The following is a 22,708-nucleotide window of genomic DNA, read 5'->3' as shown; positions in this document are numbered from 1 at the left end:
TTTTTAGACTAGTATGTGATATGCTCATACCCTTAACCCAGTGTAATATGTTTTCAAGTTCTTAGTTGTTTGCTGAGATTGCTAGCCAAGTAGCTTTCCTACCAATTTATGTAGAATTAAGTTTAATAAATGAATTTTTCTCTGGGTATTGACTGGTCTCAACAGTGCTTTAAAATAATTATAATTTTTTTCCTCTTTAAACCTCACAATCTATGTAGTAATGCTGGATTTTACAGCTGAGGAAACCAGCCTAGGCCTGGACAGAGGTTTAGTAATATGTCCAAGGTGATACAGCTAGCAGATGGTTGTGATTTGATTTCTGGTGTCTCTGATATCAGACAGAGATCTTTGGTTTTATAATTGCATACTGGAAGCCACTGTACATTAGACTGTATGATTATGAAAACAATACTAAAGAATTGGGGGTTTTGAGGAGTTGACCACAATGATGTTTCTGTCGACTAAGTGGAAATAGACTTTAAGTATACTAATAAAATGATACAGTAATTCCCTAGAATGTTCATTTCCTTTTGGATAGGGTTTTTCCTCCTAAGACATTTTTATTCTGAATTGTTTAGGATAATATTAGAATTAGTTTTTTTGGAATGAATAGAGAGGGGGACGGGGATGATGTCTCTTATTTATTTGGTGACAGAGGAGGACTGGTTGTGTTCATAGATGGAATATGAAGCTATCCTGTATGGCTCTGTCTGCTAAACATACCATTTTTTGTCCATGGTAGGTGAAATCAGCATCATTATGTGTTTTGAAATTAGAAGGTCCAAATTATGAACAAGTATGTTGCTTGAGTTGTAAGGTCGGGCTATGATTAATATTTCCTCTTAGTGACATTAGATTATCTCTAAGAGAATAATAAGTACAGTACAACGGATAAGTTTTGCTTGGGGACATTTGAAGCAGAGAGAGACAGGAATGTCTATAATATGCAGCCTAATAACCAGAGCCAGGTGCTAAAAGATAGGGCTAGCATTGAGTGGTAGAATATACTGCCAAAGATAAAACTACTTTAAACTTGGCTCATACCTAGTTTACATGGGAAAAGTCAGACAGGATTTAAAACTTTAGTTTGCATAATCCTTGTGTTAAATAATTGATTCATCAGAGATCTTGGATCCAGTGACTTTGACTATGAGTAATATTTTTTCATTAGTTTTTTGGGGGAAATTGTGTTAAATTTTAATAGTCATTGTCAGATGGAAGAGAATATCACCTCTTTATGTCTGAAATATTGTGTTTTGTTATTTGAGATTGTGATGTTTATTGTGATGTAAACAATTTTTTTAATGTTTATTTTTTGAGAGAGACGGCAAGAGTGAGCACGCATGAGTGGGGGGAGGGCAGAGAGAGAGGGAGAGAGAGGGTCCAAAGCGGACTCCATGCTGACAGCAGAGAGCCTGATGTGGAGCTCGAACCCATAGAACCATGGGATCATGACCTGAGCCGAAGTTGGATACTTAACCAACTGAGCCACCCAGGTGCCCCTGTTTGTTGTGATTTTTAAAGAATTGTCCTGATAATTTCCTCTTCTCTAGTTTTAATTTTCCCTATGGGATTGTATAAATTCCAAAATAGCACTGGTTAGCAAATAACAAGTTTCCATTTATATGGATAAATTTAGGGCAGTCCCTGTCTCTATTTATATTTAAATGATCATCACAGCTAAATTTGTAATAGAGAAGTTTCCACATTTGTCCTGTGCTTGGAAGCAGAATCCTTGACCTATAAGGAACTAGAGCTACTGTGTATTTTAATGACCTGCAAGTCAGCCAGGTTCTATTCATTTATTATTAGATCTACCACAAGTTGAAGCTTTTTTTTTTAATTTTTTTTTTTTAAACATTTATTTATTTTTGGGACAGAGAGAGAGCATGAACGGGGGAGGGGCAGAGACAGAGGGAGACACAGAATCGGAAGCAGGCTCCAAGCTCCCAGCCATCAGCCCAGAGCCCGATGCGGGGCTCAAACTCACTGACCGCGAGATCGTGACCTGAGCTGAAGTCGGACGCTTAACCGACTGAGCCACCCAGGCGCCCCTGAAGCTTTTTTTTTTGAGAGAGAGGCAGTTGAAGGAAAGTCTGTTGGGTATATGTATACATCTGTGTACATTTTAACATCTTTTTTTTTCTTTAAAGTGAAATTGCTTCTGAGGTGGCGGGGTGGCCTGTGTCTCCCTCTCTTTCTCTGCACCTATCCCTCTTGCACTCTCTCTCTGAAAAATATATAAACATTGGGGCGCCTGGGTGGCGCAGTCGGTTAAGCGTCCGACTTCAGCCAGGTCACGATCTCGCGGTCCGTGAGTTCGAGCCCCGCGTCGGGCTCTGGGCTGATGGCTCAGAGCCCGGAGCCTGTTTCCGATTCTGTGTCTCCCTCTCTCTCTGCCCCTCCCCCGTTCATGCTCTGTCTCTGTCTCCCAAAAAATAAATAAACGTTGAAAAAAAATTAAAAAGAAAAAAAATATATAAACGTTAAATTTTTTTTATTTTTTAAATTTATTTTTTTTAATGTTTATTTTTGAGACAGGGAGAGACAGAACATGAGTGGTGGAGGGTCAGAGAGAGAGGGAGACACAGAATCTGAAGCAGGCTCCAGGCTCTGAGCTGTCAGCACAGAGCCCAACGCGGGGCTCGAACTCACAAACTGCGAGATCATGACCTGAGTCGAAGTCCAGCACTCAACCGACTGAGCCACCCAGGCGCCCCTAAAAATTTTTTTAAAAAGTGAAATTGCTTCTAGTCCGATCCTTTTGAACTTAAATTTCTTTTATTTATTTAAGATTTTATTTTTAAGTAATCTCTACACTCACGTGGGGCTTGAACTCACAACCCTGAGACCAAGAGTCGCATGCTCTACTGACTGAGCCAGCCAGGCACCCCTGAACTTAAATTTCTGATCACCATAAATGAAAAACTATATTTCAACTATGAAAGCACATAATACATAGAAAGGAAGAGTTGATTTCGGCATTGGAAGTGTTTCAAGCAGTCATTAAAAGTAAATTTTAGGGGGCGCCTGGGTGGCGCAGTCGGTTAAGCGTCCGACTTCAGCCAGGTCACGATCTCACGGTCCGTGAGTTCGAGCCCCGCGTCGGGCTCTGGGCTGATGGCTCAGAGCCTGGAGCCTGTTTCCGATTCTGTGTCTCCCTCTCTCTCTGCCCCTCCCCCGTTCATGCTCTGTCTCTCTCTGTCCCAAAAATAAATAAACGTTGAAAAAAAAAATTTAAAAAAAAAAAAAAAAAAGTAAATTTTAGGGGGCGCCTGGGTGGCTCAGTTGGTTGAGCATCCGACTTTGGCTCAGGTCACGCTCTCATGGTTTATGAGTTCGAGCCCCCACATGAGGCTCTCTGTTGTCAGCACAGAGCCCACTTTGGATCCTCTGTCCCCCTCTCTCTGTACCTCCCCTGCTCCTGCCCTCTCTTGAAAAAGCAAACAAAAAAAAAAAAAAAAAAAGAAAAATTTTAGGAATACTGTAACATAGTGATCTGTGATTTTTCGCTAGGATAACTATGTTGTGGTTTATGTCTTTTGTCCTGGCATATTTAGTCTCAACACTCCTTTTTACTCTCAAAGTGCCCTGGTTTGCTTGATAACATTTTGTGATCATCTTAATTCTGATGGGGTTTGAGAAGTCTAAAGGAGATTTTGAAAGTAGGGTAAAGCAGAAGAAATACTTCTCTTAAAATCCCTGTTGAGGCCTTCACATAATCAAAGGCCATATTGACTATTTTTGGAAAGAATGATTTTTTTTTTAAGTTTATTTTTGAGAGAGAGAGCATGAGCACAAGTGGGGGAAGGGCAGAAGGAGAGGGAGGAGGAGAGAGAATCCCAAGCAGGCTCTGCACTGTCTGCACAGAGCCCATTGCGAGCCTCAAATTCACAAACTGTGAGATCATGACCTGAGCTGATGTCAGAGTTGGGTGCTTGGGGTGCCTGGGTGGCTCAGTTGGTTAAGCCCCAACTTCAGGTCATGATCTTGGGGTTCATGAGTTTGAGCCACATGTTGGGCTCTCTGCTGACAGCTTAGAGCCTGGAGCCTACATCAGAATTTGTGTGTGTGTGTGTGTGTGTGTCTGTATCTCTCTCTCTCTCTCTCTCTCTCTCTCTCTGCCCTTCCCCTGCTTGAACCCTCTCTCTCTCTCTCAAAAATAAATAAAAACATTAAAACATTAAAAAGTCGGATGGTTAACCAACTGAGCCACCCAGGTGCCCCTCTTTTTCTTTTTCTTTTTCTTTTTCTTTTTCTTTTTCTTTTTCTTTTTCTTTTTCTTTTTCTTTCTTTTTCTTTTTCTTTTTCTTTTTCGCTTTTCCTTTTCCTTTTCTTTGCTTTTCTTTCTTTTTTTTTTTTTAAACGTAAACTCTACCCGTAACATGGGGCTTGAACTCAAGACCCTGAGAACAAGAGTTGCATGCTGATGGGGTGCCTGGGTGGCTCAGTTGATTAAGCCTCTGACTTTTTTTTTTTTTTTTTTTTTTAATATTTATTTATTTTGAGAGAAAGAGATAGAGTACAAGCTGGGGGAGGGGCAGACAGAGAGGAAGAGAATATCCCAGCAGGCTCTGCACTGCCAGCCCAGAGCCCGGTGTGGGGCTCATGAACTATGAGATATGTGACCTGAGCCGAAATCAAGAGTCATACTCTTAACTGACTGAGCCACCCAGGTGCCCCAAGCCTCCATCAACTCTTGATCTCATCTCTGGTCTTAATCTCAAGGTTGTGAATTAAAGCTCTGCGTTGGGCTCCGTGCTGGAGTGAAGCCTACTTAAAAAAAAAAAAGTCTAAGTCTTAAGTTCATCAAGATGACTTGGGGCGCCTGGGTGGAGCAGTCGGTTAAGCGTCCGACTTCAGCCAGGTCACGATCTCGCGGTCCGTGAGTTCGAGCCCCGCGTCAGGCTCTGGGCTGATGGCTCAGAGCCTGGAGCCTGTTTCCGATTCTGTGTCTCCCTCTCTCTCTGCCCCTCCCCCGTTCATGCTCTGTCTCTCTCTGTCCCAAAAATAAATAAACGTTGAAAAAAAAAATTAAAAAAAAAAAGATGACTTGAAAAAAAATTGAGGGGTGGGGGGTGGGAGGGAGGGGTGGGTGGGTGATGGGTATTGAGGAGGGCACCTTTTGGGGTGAACACTGGGTGTTGTATGGAAACCAATTTGACAATAAACTTCATGTATTGAAAAAAAAAGAAAAAAGTTGGGCACAAACAGGGAAAGAAGCAGGAAATAAAATATTTATTACTGTTATCATAATCATCACCACCACCACCACCGTTACTATTATTACTTATATTTAAACCCTTGGGGGTTTAAAGTCAATTTTATATTCCTTCCTCTCCCCCCCTCCCTTTTTTTGCTTTTCTAGTACAACATTTAAAAGGGACAAATGGATTCAAAGTGAAAAGTAAACCACTTAATTTTCTCAAAGACAACCACTATTTCCAATTACATGTGGGTTCTTTTAGACATACATAATACGTATACATACAGGCATTCTCCAGTCTTCTCCTTCCCCAAAGGGTAGCATGTAAACACATCTTTCGGCACTTTGACGTTTTTTTCTCTTAATGCTAATATGCTGAGATTATTGCATAACTAAAAGGTTTTTGTTTTTTATTTTTAAGCAAGGGGTTTTTTTATGTTTATTTTTGAGAGAAATCGAGAGCAAGGGGGAGGGGCAGAGAGAGAGGGAGACAGAATCCAAAGTGGACTCTGTGCCAACAGCAGAGAGCCTGATGTGGGGCTAGAACTTATGAACCGCGAGATCATAAAATCTGAGCCGAAGTTGGATGCTTAACCGAGTGAGCCACCCAGGTGCCCCTATTTTGAGCATTAAGTTTTATTTATTTTAAAAAAATGTTTATTTTTGAGAACGAGAGGGAGAAAGAGCGCATGCGTGAGTGAGGGGCATAGAGTGGGACAAAGGATCCTAAGCAGGCTCTGTGCTGACAGTAGTGAGCCTGATATGGGGCTGGAACTCACAAACCAGAGATCATGATCTGAGCTGAAGTTCGATGCTTAACCTGACTGAGCCATCCAGGCATCCCAAGCATTAAGTTTTAAATTCATGGAATAGTTGTAAATATAGAGTTTTGGATTACTACTCACTCAGCTTTCCCTATTACAATAGTTGTACAGTAACCATAATATAATTATCAAAACTAGAAAATTAACATTGGTACAGTAATATTAACTAAACCACAATCCTTATTTGAATTTTACCACTTTTATCCACTAATGTTCTTTTTCTGTTGCAGGATCCCACCCAGGAATTTGAATTGATTGCATTTAGTTTTTCTTCATCTCCTCTAATCTGTAACATTTCCTCAGTCTTTTCCATGTCTTTTGTGATAGGAAGCAGGTTTTGACTAACTGTTCTCTTTATGGAATATTGTTTCAGAATTACAGAGTCAAGGTTGTTTATTTTTAATCTTTTGAGTTTTGTATAGTATAATACATTGGCAGAAACATGGGACTAAGAAGATGCATATCACTAGGTTGCACACCTGAAACTAATGTAACATTGTGTTTCAACTATACTCAAATAAAAATAAAACAAAATTACATTTATGCCTACCATCTACTCCCCCACCCCCAAAGAATCAGAAGCCTTTAAGAATTAAGGACAATCTGTGTGTCGGTTTTCTTATTTGTGAGATAGGGATGATTAAAAAAAAAAATCACCTAGGGTTGCCTGGGTGGCTCAGTCCGTAGAGCTTACAACTGTCTTCTTTGTTTTTGTTTTTTTATTTTTTATTTCTTTAGTAGGCTTCATGGCTAAGCGTCTGACTCTTGATTTTGGCTCAGGTCATGATTTCATGGTTCACGAGATGAAGCCTCTCCCCCACTTGCGCACATGCTCGCGTGCTCTTTATCTGTCTCTCTGTCAAAATAAATAAACATTTTTTTTAATCCCCTAAATTCAACTGATTGCCAAATCCTGTGCTATCTAATAAGTTTGTTGCGATAAGGTTTCTGAAGATATTTTATAAAACTAAAAGAACCTACACATGTCTATGTATATGGGGTGGTATTAGCCATTCTCAAAACTTTGTTTTAAATAAACCTTTTAGGGGGCGCCTGGGTGGCTCAGTCGGTTGGGCGTCCGACTTCAGCTCAGGTCATGATCTTACAGCTTGTGAGTTCGAGCCCCATGTCGGGCTCTGTGCTGATAGCTCAGAGCCCGGAGCCTACTTCTGACTCTGTCTCCCTCTCTCTCTGCTCCTCCCCTGTTCACTCTCTCTCTTTCAAAAATGAATAAACATTAAATAAACCTTTTAGGACAGTTTTAGCTTAAAGAAAGATCACTAAGATAGTACAGAATTCCCATAGATATGCACCCAGTTTCCCCTGTTATTAACATCTTACATTAGTGTGGCACATTTGTCACCATACTAATGGACTCATTGATACCTTAATATTAACTCAAGTCTATAACCTATATCCTTAGTACTCCCCTCATGTCCTTTTCTGTTCCAGGGTCCTATGTAGGATACCACATTACATTTAGTTGTCATGTCTCTTTAGACTCTTCTTGGCCGTGACAGTTTCTAAAAACGTTTAAAGGGTAAAACTTTAATGTTGTAATTGCTATTAATTTGGGGTCTAATTTACTATTTGTTTATTGTAAGAACTTATATATGTTCTATAGCACAGAAGGACCCTATGTCTAATTTTTATTATATATTTGTTTGATTTTTAAAAATTTATTTGAGAGAGCGTGTGAACATGAGCTAGGGAGGAGCAAAGAGAGATACCTAAGCAGACTCCATGCTGTCAGCGCAGTCGTGCTTGATCCCACGAACTGTGGGACTATGACCTGAGATGAAATCAAGAGTCGGATGCTCAATGGACCGAGCCACCCAGGCACTCAACTCTTCTTTCTTTAAGGAAGGAGCTATTTAGTCTTTAAGGCAATTTCCTCCAAATGTCTATTATCTTTGATCTTTTCCAACAGTTCTCCCTTTGTTTTCTGTATATTTGCCCCCCTTTATATCCTAATATTTATTATTTTTATTATTTTTTAAATTTACTTTTGAGATTGAGAGAGGGAGCATGTGTGGGGGCGGGTGGGCGGGGTACACAGAATCTGAAGCAGGCTCCAGACTCTGAGCTGTCAGTGCAGAGCCAGACACGGGACAAACTCGTGAACTGAGATCATGACCTGAACCAAAGTCAGACACTTAACCAACTGAGCCATCCAGGTGCCCCTATAAGCAGTTCTTATACTTTTCACATGTTGCTACTAATTGATTTGTTTATTGTGGCAAATCAAGCAGACACTCATAAATGTTAAGAAGTAATCTCTGTTCTGGATGCCTGGGTGGCCTAGTCGGTTAAGTGTCTGACTTCCGCTTGGGTCATGATCTCACGGTTTATGAATTCGAGCACAGAGCCTGCTTGGGATCTTCTGTCCCCTTCTTTCTTTGCCCTTTCCCCAATGGCACGCATGCTCGCTCTTTCGTTTTCTCTCTCGCTCTCTCTCACGCTGTCTCTCGCTCACTCGCTTGCTCTCTCTCTCTCTCTCTCTCTCACACACACACACACACACACAATAAATAAATAAAAAGAAAAAGTAATCTCAGTTCACTAATTTAGTTATGGTTGTGGAATATTTCTAGGCTGTTTAAAGTCAACTTCTATCACTAAAATAATATTTAAATTAAAACAATTAACTTTAGATGTTTGTTAGATGTTTCTTCAGATGTTTATCAGTTCCTATCACATTTTCAGAACACCACTCAGTTCTTGTCCACATAGTCTTACACAGTTGTAATTAGTGAACTACCTTTTTGATTTCTTCCTCCTTCCATTTAAACGTAACCTGTTTCTGCATAGTTTTAAAACTTTTATTGTAACTCCCTAATTGTGTTAATAAAATAGAATTAAATTAAACTCTTCCTCTATTGGACATTTGCTTCTAATTTTTTAAAAATCTATTAGAGAAGTGCTACAGTGAATATTATCTGCATTTAAAATTCGCAGAAGCTATGGAAAATGTGGTATCTGGAACCCTGTCTCCCAGTGTTCTTCCTCCTGCCTCTTCCTCCTGGAAAAAAAAAATCACAAAGTAGCATACCAGAAAGAACATGGACTTTGAAGTTAATAATGACTTTGGGTTTAGAATTTGGGCTTCTTTACTTACTGTTTAAGTGAGTAGATTTTGTACTTACACCCCTGAATTCTTCATCTGAAAATGGAAATAATGATACCTACCTTGTTGGATCATTCAGAGGATTGAGATCATGCCTGTGAAGCACACAGTTCCTGATACTTATTAATAGGTTCTCAAAAGATAGCTGGTACAAATGTACTGTTTAGCAAGACCATGGGAGTAAACTGTTAAAAATGAGTTCCTGAGTTCTTCTAAACAGTATCTAATTTAGACGGTGAATTAGTTATACCAGCAGAGTATTTGTATTTTTTAATGTACATATTTGTTGGTTTCATTGAAAAGATCATTTGGTTATCATTTTTAAATTTCTGAGTTCAAGATGGGAGCAAGGGGAGAGTGGGTGATGGGCACTGAGGAGGACACTTGTTGGGATGAGCACAGGGCGTTGTATAGAAACCAATTTGTGAATAAATTATATTAAAAATTTCTGAGTTCACATAGCTTGGTGTCTTTCATGATTATTAATTTTTTCTATTTAAACTAGTTTTTTAAAATTGAAATGTATTACAGTTGGGATTACATTGTGGATGATTAGTCGATGTCTTTTTTTTTTTTTTAATAGTCAACCTCTCAGCAGCAGAAGAGCAACTCTGGTGTCAATAACTGAGAAGACTGGCAAAAAAAAAAAAAAAAGGAGCTGAGCTTATAGCCTGTTATGTCTGATGTATAAGCTTTTTTTTTTTTTTTTTCCTTTTTCAAGCTTATTTATTTATTTGGGGGGAGGGAGGGAGAGAGGGGCATAGAGAGAGAGAATCCCAGGCTCTGTCAATGCAGAGCCTGACTTGGGGCTCAAACCCACGAACTGTGAGATTGTGACCTGAGCTAAGACCAAGAGTCAGATGCTTAACTGACTTGAGTCACCCAAGTGCCCCTGATGTATAAGCTTTTTAAAAAAAGTTTCAAATATTCAATTGGAAATCATGATTTCATTTTATGTTTATGCTTAAACATTTAAAATTAAAGTTAATATTTTTGAATCAACACCACTTTAAAATGTGTTAAACATTTTAAAATAAATTCATCAGAAATTTATTTTGAATGGCATTGATTAAGCATTCAAAGATAAATACAAAATGGTTGTGATTTCTATTAAATACAAAATATGTATGATTTCTATTAGAGTATTTGAGTATTAGGGAATTTAAGTATAAAATTCAAAAGGAAAAAACACACAGTTAAAAACAGAGCCTCCCAGGGGCACTTGGGTGGCTCAGTGGTCGAGTGTCTGACTTCAGCTCAGGTCATGATCTCATGGTTCCTGAGTTCGAGCCCCACACATGGGGCTCTCTGCTGACAGCTCAGAGCCTGGAGCCTGCTTCAGATTCCATGTCTCCCTCTCTCTCTGCCCCTCTTTATTTGTGCTCTTTCTCTCTCTCTCTCTCAAAAATAAACATTTAAAACAACAAAAGAGCCTCCTTCTCATTCTTGTCTCTTAAGCACCCGGTTTTCTCAGAGTTCACCGCTAGTGTCAGCTTCTTATGTATTCTAGAGCTGTCTATGCATATTTTTTAGTTTATTTTTATTTAATAAGTCGTACAGTAATATTGACTTCTATTTTGGTGTTTAGTTCTATAAATTTTAAAACATGTATAGATTCCTGTAACCATCACCATGTGTTTACACAATAGGATTTAAACTTTCTTAATGCTTAAAAAAGTATTTTTAAGGGGGGAGATGTAGAAATATTGGCTTTTTCCTTTTTTATTAAAAAAAAGTATGATTAAGATACAGGGTAATTCATTTTAGTGTACAGTTCTTCGAATTTTAACAAAATATAGCGTAGTCACCAGTGCGATCAGTATATAGCTCCTGGCAACCGCTGATCAGTTTTCTTTTCTCTGGTTTTGCCTATTCCAGAATGCCATATAAATGGAATTATACAATGACTTTTGAGTATGGCTTCTTTCACTTAGTGTAATGCGTTCGAAATGTTACTGCTTATATGAGTACTTTTTATTGGTGAAGAATGGTTCGTTGAATGGGTGTATCACAGTATTTTAATCTATTTCTCAGTTGAGGGACATTTGATTGGTTTCCATACATTCACAAGACAGGATTTTCTGTGAACACAGGTTTTCCTTCTATGTGGACAAATACCCGGGGATGGAATTGATGGATTTTATAAGAACCTGCCAAACTGTTTTCTGAAGTGTCTGTACCATTTTACACCCCACCAACAACCTATGAGAGTTTCCATGCAATTTCTGCAGCACTTGTTAGTTGTTTTGGTTTTTGTTGTTGTTGTTGTTGTTGTTGTTGTTTTAAGCTGTTTTAATAGAGGGGCAACTGCATGGTGCAGTTGCTTAAGTGTCTTACTCTTGATCTCAGCTCAGGTCATGATCTCACAGTTTGTGAGTCTGAGCCCCATGTCGGGCTCTGCACTGATGGCACGGAGCCTGCTTGGGATTCTGTCTCTCCTCTCTGTCCCTCCCCAGCTTGTGTTCTCTCTTTCTCTCAAAATAAATAAATAAACTTTAAAAAAAAAAAAAGCTATTTTAATAGATGTGTAGTGGTATTATCTTGTGGTTTTAGTTTGTATTTCCCTAGTAATGATGTTGAGTGTTTACTTGCCATCTATGTGTCATCTTTGGTGAAGTCTGTTAAATCTTTGCCCACTTGAAAAATTGGGTTTTCTTATTACTGTGTTTAGAAAGTTTATTGTATATTTTAGAAATACAAATCCTTTATGAGATATGAGAGTTGTGAATACTTTCTCCCAGCCCAGGTTTTTTTGTTTGTTTGTTTGTTTGTTTGTTTTAATAAGTGTAGGCTGTGTGCCCAGTGTGGAGCCCACTTGGGGGGCTTGAACTCACAACCTTGAGGTCAAGACCTGAGCTGAGATCAAAAGTTGGACACTTAACTGACTGAACCACCCAGGCGCCTTGCAGCCCAGTTCTTCAATTTTTTTCTTTTATAGATTGTGCTTTTGGCAGTGTAGCTTAAGAAAGCTTGGTCTAGCCCAAGGTTACAAAGATTTTCTTCTATGTATTTCCTTCTAGAAAAGCTTGTAATTTTAGGTTTTATATTTAGGTCTGCGATACATTTTTAAAAAATTTTTATTGTGTGCAGTATGGATTGAGGCTCATTTCTTTTCTTTTCTTTTTTTTTTTTTTTTGCATATGGATACCGAATTCTATGCCATTTATTGAAAATGCTATTATTTCTCTATTGAATTGTCTTTGCATCTTTGTTGAAGATCAGTTATTCATTAATATATGGGTCTTTTTCTGGACTCAAACTATATTATTAATCCTGTTTTGTATTGTGTGTGATAGATCCAGAATGATTTGACAACTTAGGCGGCTAGTTTTAGCAATTTGTAAAGCATGGGGCACCTGGGTGGCTTAGTCACTTGAGCGTCTGACTCTTGATCTTGGCTCAGGTCTTGATTTCAGAGTTGTGAGTTTGAGCCCCGTGTCGGGTTCTGCAATGACAGCGTAGAGCCTGCTTCGGATCCTCTCTTTTTCTCTCTCTGCCCCTTCGTGCCCTCTCAAAAATAAGTAAATCAAGCAAACAAACAAACATGGTTGTCCTAAGTTTAATACTCTAAAGATTTACTTTCAAAATAGTATCCAGTTATTGTTGGTATTAACACCAATAGTGGTAGTGGTAGAAACGATTAAGTAATTGTTTCTAAACTTTTAAATGTTGCTTTAGAAGTTAAAATAAGAGGCAAGTGTTAAAGAGATTGTTGGACAAAATATTGGAGATTAAGAGAGACTTTTAGAGATTGTACCTATTTTTCATTTTTAGTATTTGTTGATGATTGCTTTTCCTCATTTTTTAAAAAAGTTTTATTTAGGGGCGCCTGGGTGGCGCAGTCGGTTAAGCGTCCGACTTCAGCTCAGGTCACGATCTCGCGGTCTGTGAGTTTGAGCCCCGCGTCGGGCTCTGAGCTGATGGCTCAGAGCCTGGAGCCTGCTTCCCATTCTGTGTCTCCCTCTCTCTCTGCCCCTCCCCCGTTCATGCTCTGTCTCTCTGTCTCAAAAATAAATAAACGTTAAAAAAAAAAAAGTTTTATTTATTTTTTGACAGAGATAGAGACAGTGCCAATGTGGGAGGGGCAGAGAGGTGGGGGAGAGAGAGAATCCCAAGGAGGTTCTGTGCTATTAGCGCAGGGCCCAATGTGGGGCTTGAACCCATAAAACTGTGAAGTCATGACCTGAGCCAAAACCAAGTCAGATGCTTAACTGACTGAGCCACCCTGGCACCTCTGCTTTTCCTCATTCTTGGAATGCCTGCTCCTCCATTTTTAAGATTTGCTTTTTGTCTTTGGAAAACCTATTCCTGTCCTGTTACTCCTTTCTTCTTTTGGATATACTCTACTACACAATTTTATTTTTATCATTTTTATTGTGCTAAGATACATACAACGTACAAGTTACCATTTTAATTATTTTAAAGTATACAATTCAATGGCATTAAGTATATTAACAATGTTGTACAACCATTATCACCACCACTGTCTAATTCCAGAACTTTTTCATCACTACCACACAATTTTAGCACCTAATTGTTTTCTAATGTTTAGCCACCGAGTTAAGTTTTAGGGTTGTAAGAGGTAAACAATATTTAGTTCTTGTTCTTAAGGACTTTACAGTCTGATGAAGGAAATAAGTAACCTAGTAGTTTTGATACAGTGTGGCAAATTATATGTTTAGGATCTCTATGATTAAGATTTATTCAAGTAAAATTTTACCTTGAAAAAGTAAAATAACTTTTTGTTAACATTCACGTTGTCCTACCACTCCACACATTGGATTAACATAGGCTAGACTGAAGTCTTTCCTCTTTTGATTTAGGTCAGGTCAGGACTTACAAATCATCACGCCCTCTATTTTGTAACATAAAGGGAACCAGAAAGTTGGTATTCTGTTTTAAAGCCAAATTATGAACTATTATTTGCTAATAGAGTAGGGAGATCAGAGAAAACCATGATTAGAGAGAATTTCCTAGTTGTCTCCTCCTATCCTCAGTTGAACTATTTTGACTTACTCTGGTTGCAGTGACTGCTTGCTTATGGTCAAATATGGCATTATACAGACATGTTTATCTCTTGGCAGATCATTTGAGGAATAGCTGTATTTAGAATACTGTGTCAAGAGATTGTGTTTTTAGATTCTCTGAAACTTGGGAGTTAGCAACTTGATTTAAAGTCCAGTGTTTTAGCAGTTTTAATTTAAAAGCAATGTTACCACCATTGAACAGTATTATAACAGATTTTTATTTGCATTCTTCTATTATTATGATTTATCTTCTTTAGTGCAAGATTGTTTATGAAAAGCTAAAAAACATGGCTTTTTTTTGTTTGTTTATATATTTATTTTGAGAGAGAGAGCATGCACAGGAGGGGCAGAGACAGAGAATCCCAAGCAGGCTCCACACTGTCAGTACAGAGCCCGACGTGGGGCTCAACTCACGAACAGTGAGATCATGACCTGAGCCAAAACCAAGAGTGACACTCAACCCACCGAGCCACCCAGGCATTTTTAAGATTGTGGAGTCTCCATGATACCATCAGTCAGATAAGGAGTTGATAATCCCAAATGGTTGATAGTATTTTAGTTAGCAATTTCAATGTGTATCAAAGGGAGAATTCCTATTACTAGGCCTAGACTTCTGATAAATTGGTTTTTTTATAGATTTAGAAAAGTCTGAAATTGTGGCACAGTTTTGATTGTCTACTGAAAAAGAACGAAAAGTTAAAAATAACCCCTAGCTGGATTAGATTATTCATATTTTGGCATTTATTACTTTTGAAAAATAACTGTAGTCTTGTTTTTTCAGGGTAATCACTTTGATCAGTATGAAGAAGGACATTTGGAAATTGAACAAGCATCACTTGACAAGCCTATAGAATCGGTAAGCCTATAGATCAGTGCTTAATTTTGGGTCATAGTTAGTTAGGTAGTGTTCGTGTGACACTTGATGTGAATGAATTTAAACTTATTAATAAGTTATAGTACAGTTTAGAGCTGTTTTATTGCATGCCCTACAGTAATCAAATAGAATTTGGGATGTTATCTAATATTTAATATTTTGGGAAATCAGTCTGAAAGATCTAGAAACCACTTAGAATTTGATGGAAAATATCATTTTGGCCCATACTGATATTCTGTTAAAGATAGCAAGTTAAAGTTCAGTGTTTTTGTAAATTGAATAAAGGAGTAAAATGTATTTTGATCCTTTAAAAGCTACACCTTTCCTTGGCAGCACAATTACGTGTGAAATGTTCCATTAGGAATAGTTAAGGACTAATATATTTACCAGACACTTATGAAACATGATAAATTTGGTAGCTTAAGAGATGTCTGGTTTTTGTGAAAAGCTGATTCTTTCTATCCCTTTACATGACTTAGTTTTGGATATTGATATAAAGCAATAGAACAAGGAGATTTATTTTCCTGGCTCTTAATTTTTTAAAAAAATCTTAATTTTTGAACACCATTTTCATTTTGAAAAGCTCTTTATTTTTAAATTACACAGTGCATTGTTAAAATGTCTAAACTTGTCAGTATTGTCAGTATTTAATATTTGTGCTTAAGTATACATATTTAATTAGGGTCTCAGTGAGTTATTGGTAAACTTGAGTGAAAATGATCGAAGAGGAAGTCTTAATCTTAATAGCAGTGAAGACATCTCCCTTCTTCTTTAAGAAACACTAGCTTCTTCTCCTCCCTCAGGAAAATAAGACAGTTTAGAGAGCACAGACATTTTAACTTTAGCTTTTATTTTCAAAACTATAACATAGTAAAGGATCAACATATATTTATGTTCCTAATTAGGTTGGTGTTGTGTGTGTGTTTGTGTGTGTGTTTAGATGTTTACAGAAATTTACACAACTTGGGGTGTTCGACATTTTTCTTCCACAGCAGTTGGCCCATATTAGCTAAGCAGCCATGATCTGGTTTGTATTGCACGGTCTGCCTTTTTTTAATTTCTTCTCTAGGGTTTCTTTCTCCCCCACCTCCCCTTCTTATTTCTGTTCTTCTGGTCCAGTGAACACTGCATATAGTACCTTCTGTCTTAATGTGCTGGCATGATGCTAGACTTAGGCATGGCAGTAATTGATGACGCATGTGATAATGCTGCAGAGGGAGAATTCACATCTGATCTTGAGCTGAAAGCCCAATCTTGTATTTTGACTTGAGGATAAAATGCCAAGCCCACATTGCTAAGTTAAAAATCACTGAAGTTTGTGCCTTGTTCTATGTCATCTGGGGAGTTACCACAAAGCAGAATTTTATAATGAAGTCTGTAGGCTGGCTAAGCTAGCATTTTGTACTTGAAAAATGATTCAATTTTTTCATTTTATTTAAATGTCTCTTTGGGTCATAGTTTAAGAACAGATAGTTGTCAGAAGCAAGACCCAAGTACCATATCTACAAGGTACATGATTAATATTCTTAAATAAGCTATAAATCTGTGGGTACTCTGATTCAACAGTAGTAGGGAATTTAATTAGACTAAATTTGCAGCTTAGTATTCATTATTACTATACTCAAAAGATTTTTAAAAAGCTCTAAAGTAAATAATATTTAACATTTTTAAAGCATTTTAGGGCTGTATTTTAAGGTTTTTGGAAAATTCATTCCTTCGGCATGTGAGACTAATGCTATTTTTCCTCTCACACTGTCCAGGATTTTTTCTAGCATATGTCATAGAAAGAATGCTATCAGAAGACCGTCTGAGTGATCATTGTTAAGGAATCTCAAAGAGTAGGAGTGGAATTGATAATATGCCTTATTTATTGAATCGTATTATCTTCTCCACTTAAAATAGTGAATGACATAGTGCTCAGACTGGATATTTAATTTTTTAAATAAATAAGTGTATGTTCAGAGATGTATATTAATAAATTATATCTCTAATGAAAATTTACTCCTGAAACATAAATAAATATTATTTGCGTTGTGGTAGTTTAGGTAATAGGAGGAGGAGCTTCATAGCCTACATTGCTTTAGGTAGAAGTGGGACACACAAGACAGGAAGGATTTTATTTCTCTTATGAATCACTTGGGAACAAATAGAAAGTTTTTAAAGGTTTTAAGGAAACTTTTACTAAAACAATTGGCGTGAAAGTTGGTAGTGCGGTATCAATCTCCCCCTCCCCTCCAAAGGGAAGAACCCTATCATCTAAGGAATTCCCACCAAATAAATATATATTGTATCACTGGCTGGCTATATTGAGCTCTCTTGTTCTTAGGGGGAAATGGCATTGCTTTTCACACATAGAAAGAGTCTCTGCTGAATTAAAATCTTTCTCTGCAGCAATATCTATTGAGAGGTGCTGACTGTTTTGCTACAGCATGCAACTCAAAAGTGGCTGGAAATATGCAGCTTTGGGAGTCTACAGATCACTGCAGGAGCTAAAGGTCTAGTCATTTTTTTTTTTAAACAAAGGTAATCTGCAGCAGCTGGTAACCGTGGAAATCTCTGCACAGGTTTGTGCCAAGAAATATGCCTGTGTGAAGGGTTATTGTGAGTATAGGATTAAGGTCTTTTCCTTTGGTAATAGGGTAAATTTGTTGTAAACTGGCAAGATGGGGAATGAAATACAAAGACTCAAGTACAAAGATTCAATAATGCATTATGCTTTAGTAAACTTCTGAAGCCTAGACTTGTTGGTGAGATAGATGATCCACATTTCAGTTTCAGTCAGGAAGTGTTGAAAACACCTCAAAATCCAGCATTTGTAAAGTATTTCATAATCTTTGTTGCAAAGTTTTATTTCCCCTGCTTTATTTCAGTCAACCAAATATCTTTCAATGAAATTTTTGGTCAAAAATAAAACTGTTCTAAGAAAATTATGAAAGAATTGCCAGACAACTTGATTATCTGAATTACAGAGAAGATGGAAAGTATTAATGTTTTCCCTTATTACAAAAAGAAAAACAACTTTATAGAACGTGAATTTTAAGTTACTGTTTCATGATTTTTTTAGGTCGCAGCCATTACATCCTCTACATTTTTTAACGACAAAGTATTTAGAAAGCAAACCTTAAGTCTAAAGCCAAAGCTCACTTTAGAATTCCACCATAGTTCGAAGAACTGTTTGGTGTGATTTATGATATATGGTTTTTTATGACCTTTGTCATACAATATGAGAGGTGAGATGGGGGCATGATTACAGCTATACAGAAGGCAAAACACCTACATCATAGTAAAATATGTTGTCACTGTTGCAGTTGGAAGTAAAACTACCCATCAGCCATTAGTTGGTCTTTGTTCTACCTGAATAAGATCCTGTCTTTATAGTTGTTAGGTTGAGTGAGAGATTTTTAAAAATTAATGTAAGTTTTCAAACTCCAGTTGCTGATGTTTACTTTGCTTCTCTTGGGATTTAGAAGTATATGTATAATTGAGTTCATGTTGCATATCTGTTTAGATCTGTGGACTCCACTAGTTCCAAACTGTAACTATAAGACTGCTGATTTGACATTTAGCAGTGACCATATGTGGACTGCACTATAAATAATGTGCTTCTTGGAGCTGAATGGTGTAGCATTACTATATGGCTTTTCTCTCTAGTCTTCATTGTGTCATCTGTAGTGAGCTATAGATTTTTTGTTTCGGGAATTTTTACAACTTGTTGTTTGCATGGGTTCACCTAGTAGCATTTGGTTTTTGCTTATAGAGTCTTTAATACACAATCAGCAAAGCTTACAATCCACTCAAGAGACCTACCATTTTTGTCACTGTTGAAAATGGGCAAATGGTGTAAATTGAATGTGGCTGTCAACTAAAACAAAATTCATTGTGGAGTTAATATTCATCCAGTCACTGACATAATTGTAATACAGTTTTCTCTGGAGACAGAATATTCTGTTTCCTGCTATAAAAACTGGAATCAGCCTCATACAATAAAGTAAATTTTAATCTATGTTTTGGCAGGCTCCCACTGTACAGATTGGTGGTGCTATTGCCAAAATGATCATTGTTACTATGACAGAATACAGCTTTATAGAGCAGAGAAAACTTCTTGGGAAAATTTCTAGTTGATAGTTAATAAGTAAAAATGTTGAGGAATGGCTGAAACAATAATGAGGCTTTTTTTGTTGTTTTTGTTTTTTCTGGTATTGTGTTTTAGCATGTTGATAGTTTATAATACTTACATTTCTTGCTTTCAAAGATTTTCCCATTTAAAAATTATATTTTCCTTTCTTACACATGTAAAAGAAGGGAACAGAGGGTAAAAATGTAGCATTTTAATTATATATTTAAGTTTAGAAATAGGGGGGAAAAAAAAGGCCAATTGAGGTAATCTAGGTGTAAAAAAGTTCGAGTTTTCAGCTCAGCCTTGTGGTTTGACCAGAATTAAAGAACTTCATGCCTAACCAAAGAAAATGCCACACTGCCACCATTTTGGTCTTAAGAACATAGAGTAACAAATAGCTTGTGGGAACTCTGTGAATCAAGTGGAAAACTAGTTTGTTTGCCTGTTTCCCTTGGGCAAAGTTTAGTTGGTTTGTCAATTAATTTAAAATTAGTATTTGTCTTGGGGCACCTGGCTTGTCCATGCTCTGTTGGTAGAGCGTGAGAATCTTGATCTTGGGGTCGTGAGTTCAAGCCCCACATTGGGAGTAGAGTTTACTTAAATAGGTAGGTAGGTAGGTAGGTAGGTAGGTAGGTAGGTAAGATGGGTAGAATTTCCCTGCAGTTCTTCCATGTGCATTTAATTTATAAACAGCCTGTCATTGTCGTGCCCATTTATTAGTTATAAACCAGACAGTGTTAAAAAGTTTTTTTCAATTACTTACTTTTGGTTCTACGAAATTAAAATATAAAGTTTGAGGTTGAATTATATTTTAAAATAAAAAACAAAGGTTTTTTAGTTACGACTATAGTGACTGAAATAGTAAATTGTTAAATAGTAAATTTACTTCAGAGGTAAATTTAGTTCTTGTTACCCTCATAATGTCTAGATTACCTGTTTGGGCTTTACATTACTCCAATTTACTGTTATAAATAACATCCATGGGAATAATTTGCAAAATCACAATTCCAAACAGAGTAGATTATTATTTTCACAGGCTTATGAGTGACTCCCTTGTTCTTTCACAGTGACTGTTCAGTGAACATTTTGATCATTTCAGGGATAGGCAAGGCTACTTTGTTGTACTTTGTTGTGAGGTATTTTGCTGTGCCTTCCCTTGTGTTACCCATCATCCCTAAGCCTATTGAATTTTTGACAAGTGTTTATAAAACTTTTTTTCTTTTTTTGGTAGGAAAAGGGACCATACTGAATACTAGCCCTTTCTGCAGAGTCACAGAGGTGCCTTTTTTCCTACAAAAGCAGGTAGTCTGGAATGATAGGAAAGGTCCAGATTTTCTGTTATTAGTCATTCACTTAATCTCTGAGGTTGGTGAGGGGAAGAGGTTCTGGGAGGTATGTCTGTTGTTTCTGTTGCCTTTGTTATAATCATAAGGACATAAAGTGGCATATTAATTTTAATACAGACCCTGACATTTCATTCCTTATCCATACTTAGGAAAGTAGAGTTAATTAAAGGACAGCTTTCATCTAAAGTTTGAAAAATGCCACTACCATTTTGTATCAGCTTGCTTTTTTTTTTTTTTTTTTTTTTTGAGAAGGTGACAGCTATCTTGAGTGGTTTTGTAAAAGTGGTGCTAATGTGTATAATCCTAAAGTTTTCTTTTTTCTTCCTCTCCCTTTAACATTTGCTTTTCCTTTCACTGTTGTCAGTCACAACACGCTGCTCTTGAATCTCTCAGCTGGTCTTGACTCGTGAATTTACTTATGCTTTCACTCTTCTTTAATAAATACATTAATTGCAAGCAGTGAATTGAAAACAAGACAAAAAAAAAAAAAAAAACGACCATTAGTGATTGGACAGTTTCTTACTTTGTGTTACATTTAACTGTTCTTTTGACAGCCCAGTTTTTAAAGCCAGGTTCGTATGGAAATGCTTTCACTCCACTTGCACTGCTTTTGGAAATAGCATACTGCTTCATCTGTCTGTTTATTTTAGTGCATTCATAATATAACACAGTCAGCATAATGTCTCATCTCCACTTAGCCAAAGATTGAATTTTCTTAAATAAAAAAAGGGAGCAACAGTTTTTGTCAGCATGGTTTAATATCCTAAATCTTTGTGCCAAGTAGAGTTATAACATTAGCCTATTAAAAGATTAAATGATAATTTAGTCAACTATATAACCTTAGAGTCATTCTGCTATCCGTGTCCTATAGTTCTTCAGGTGTAAGAGTTATGATATAAAGTAAGGATTTTATGTACAGGTAAGTTTATATTCATAATAGTATAATAAAGTCCTCTTTTTCATTTTCTGCTAACATTGCTTATAGTAAGACTTTATCATTTGTTTTTAAGTTTTTGTGATGTCTAGTAATATGGAAGTTACCGCCTCAGATTATACATAACCATGGCATTTTCTAATTCAGTTCCTGGGAAAAAGTAATTTCTAGTGACCTTTTATTTCATTTATTTATTTTAGAGAGAGAGAGAGAGAGAGCGCACAAGTGGGGGAGAGGGGCAGAGGGAAGAGAGGGAGAGAAAACCCCAAGCATGGAGCCCAATTCAGGGCTCTATCCCACGACCCTGGGATCATGATGACCTGAGCCAAAATCAAGAGTCACTCAACGGACTTTGCCACCTGGGCGCCCCTATATATGTTTAAAACAGTAGTATCTTTTGTTTTAGGAACAGGTTATTTTCCTCCTTCTCCTCCTCCTCTCCTTCTTCTTCCTCTTCTTTTTTAGAAACAAATTTTCCATTATTGTTTGCCTCATTTTTGTTTTTAAAAAGGTATCCTGATCTTTATTCTGCCCTGATCAGTGAATAATCAGTTGCTCAGCTGAGTTTTCCAGTTTGCCTGCTGTCATAAACTTGTGGAAGGAAATTGTCCCCCCACCACCTCAAAACAGAACGTTGGAAGGCTTAACCTTCCTCTTATAACTTATTGTCAGAAAAGATAACAGTAAAATTAATTGTTTTCTTCTATAATTCTAAAGAACATTTTATCATTGAATATGGAACTAGAAGATAAAAAGCAGTTTAATAGGAGATGTTTGGTTTTAAATAAGATTTATGGCTTTAGCTTTATAGATTGATTTCAGGAAATAATGAGATTATTTTCAAATGGTGATAACTAGATTACTACTGTAAATTACATTTTAATGCATATAGAACACTTTGTGTTTATAATTTTAAAATGTTTCTCTTTGGAGGAGTATAGCAGCATTTTATCTGACGTAGTTAATGGTTATTTTAGTTTTGTCTTCATATTTCACAACGTTTGTAAAAAGCGAATGGGACAAAGATATGCAGAGACTTCTAAGACCTTGAACCCTTAAAAGCTGACATTAATTGTTGTTTCTGGTGTCTTTATGTACAGTTTTCATTGAAATGCCTTTTCTGGTGTGCTCCTAGGAAGATGAGACATTATGTATATTGGTTTTTCCCCCTACATGCACTAATGGTTCTTTACTGTTAACTTATTGCTAGGCCTGTTTCATTCTAACATTTTAGCATTTTTGTTAGATTACAT

The 22,708-nt window shown here is 37.0% G+C and overlaps 1 protein-coding gene across 11 annotated transcripts in view; it reads left to right on the top strand.

Annotated features, from left to right (window-relative positions):
* GPATCH8 (G-patch domain containing 8) overlaps positions 1–22,708 on the top strand; it is a 101,835-nt gene that overhangs the window by 11,913 nt on the left and 67,214 nt on the right. For 2 of the 11 annotated variants that reach the window (XM_045489177.1, XM_045489178.1), the window contains exons 1-3: positions 14,967–15,040; positions 16,051–16,085; positions 21,076–21,093. Coding sequence is in view for 2 of the 11 variants with exons in the window: in XM_045489174.1 (XP_045345130.1) it covers positions 14,966–15,040 (75 nt within the window). In the remaining 9 variants the exon portion in view is untranslated. Of the gene's footprint in view, positions 1–14,965; positions 15,041–16,050; positions 16,086–21,075; positions 21,094–22,708 lie in introns of those variants that run through there. The other 9 variants (XM_045489175.1, XM_045489176.1, XM_045489179.1 and 6 more) reach the window with 6 other exon arrangements.

The sequence above is a fragment of the Leopardus geoffroyi genome, chromosome E1 (assembly GCF_018350155.1).
Source record: "Leopardus geoffroyi isolate Oge1 chromosome E1, O.geoffroyi_Oge1_pat1.0, whole genome shotgun sequence".
In the NCBI taxonomy this organism is placed as follows: domain Eukaryota; kingdom Metazoa; phylum Chordata; class Mammalia; order Carnivora; family Felidae; genus Leopardus; species Leopardus geoffroyi.
The sequence above is the reverse complement of the archived record's forward strand: the minus strand, read 5'-3'. Positions and strand labels throughout refer to the sequence as shown.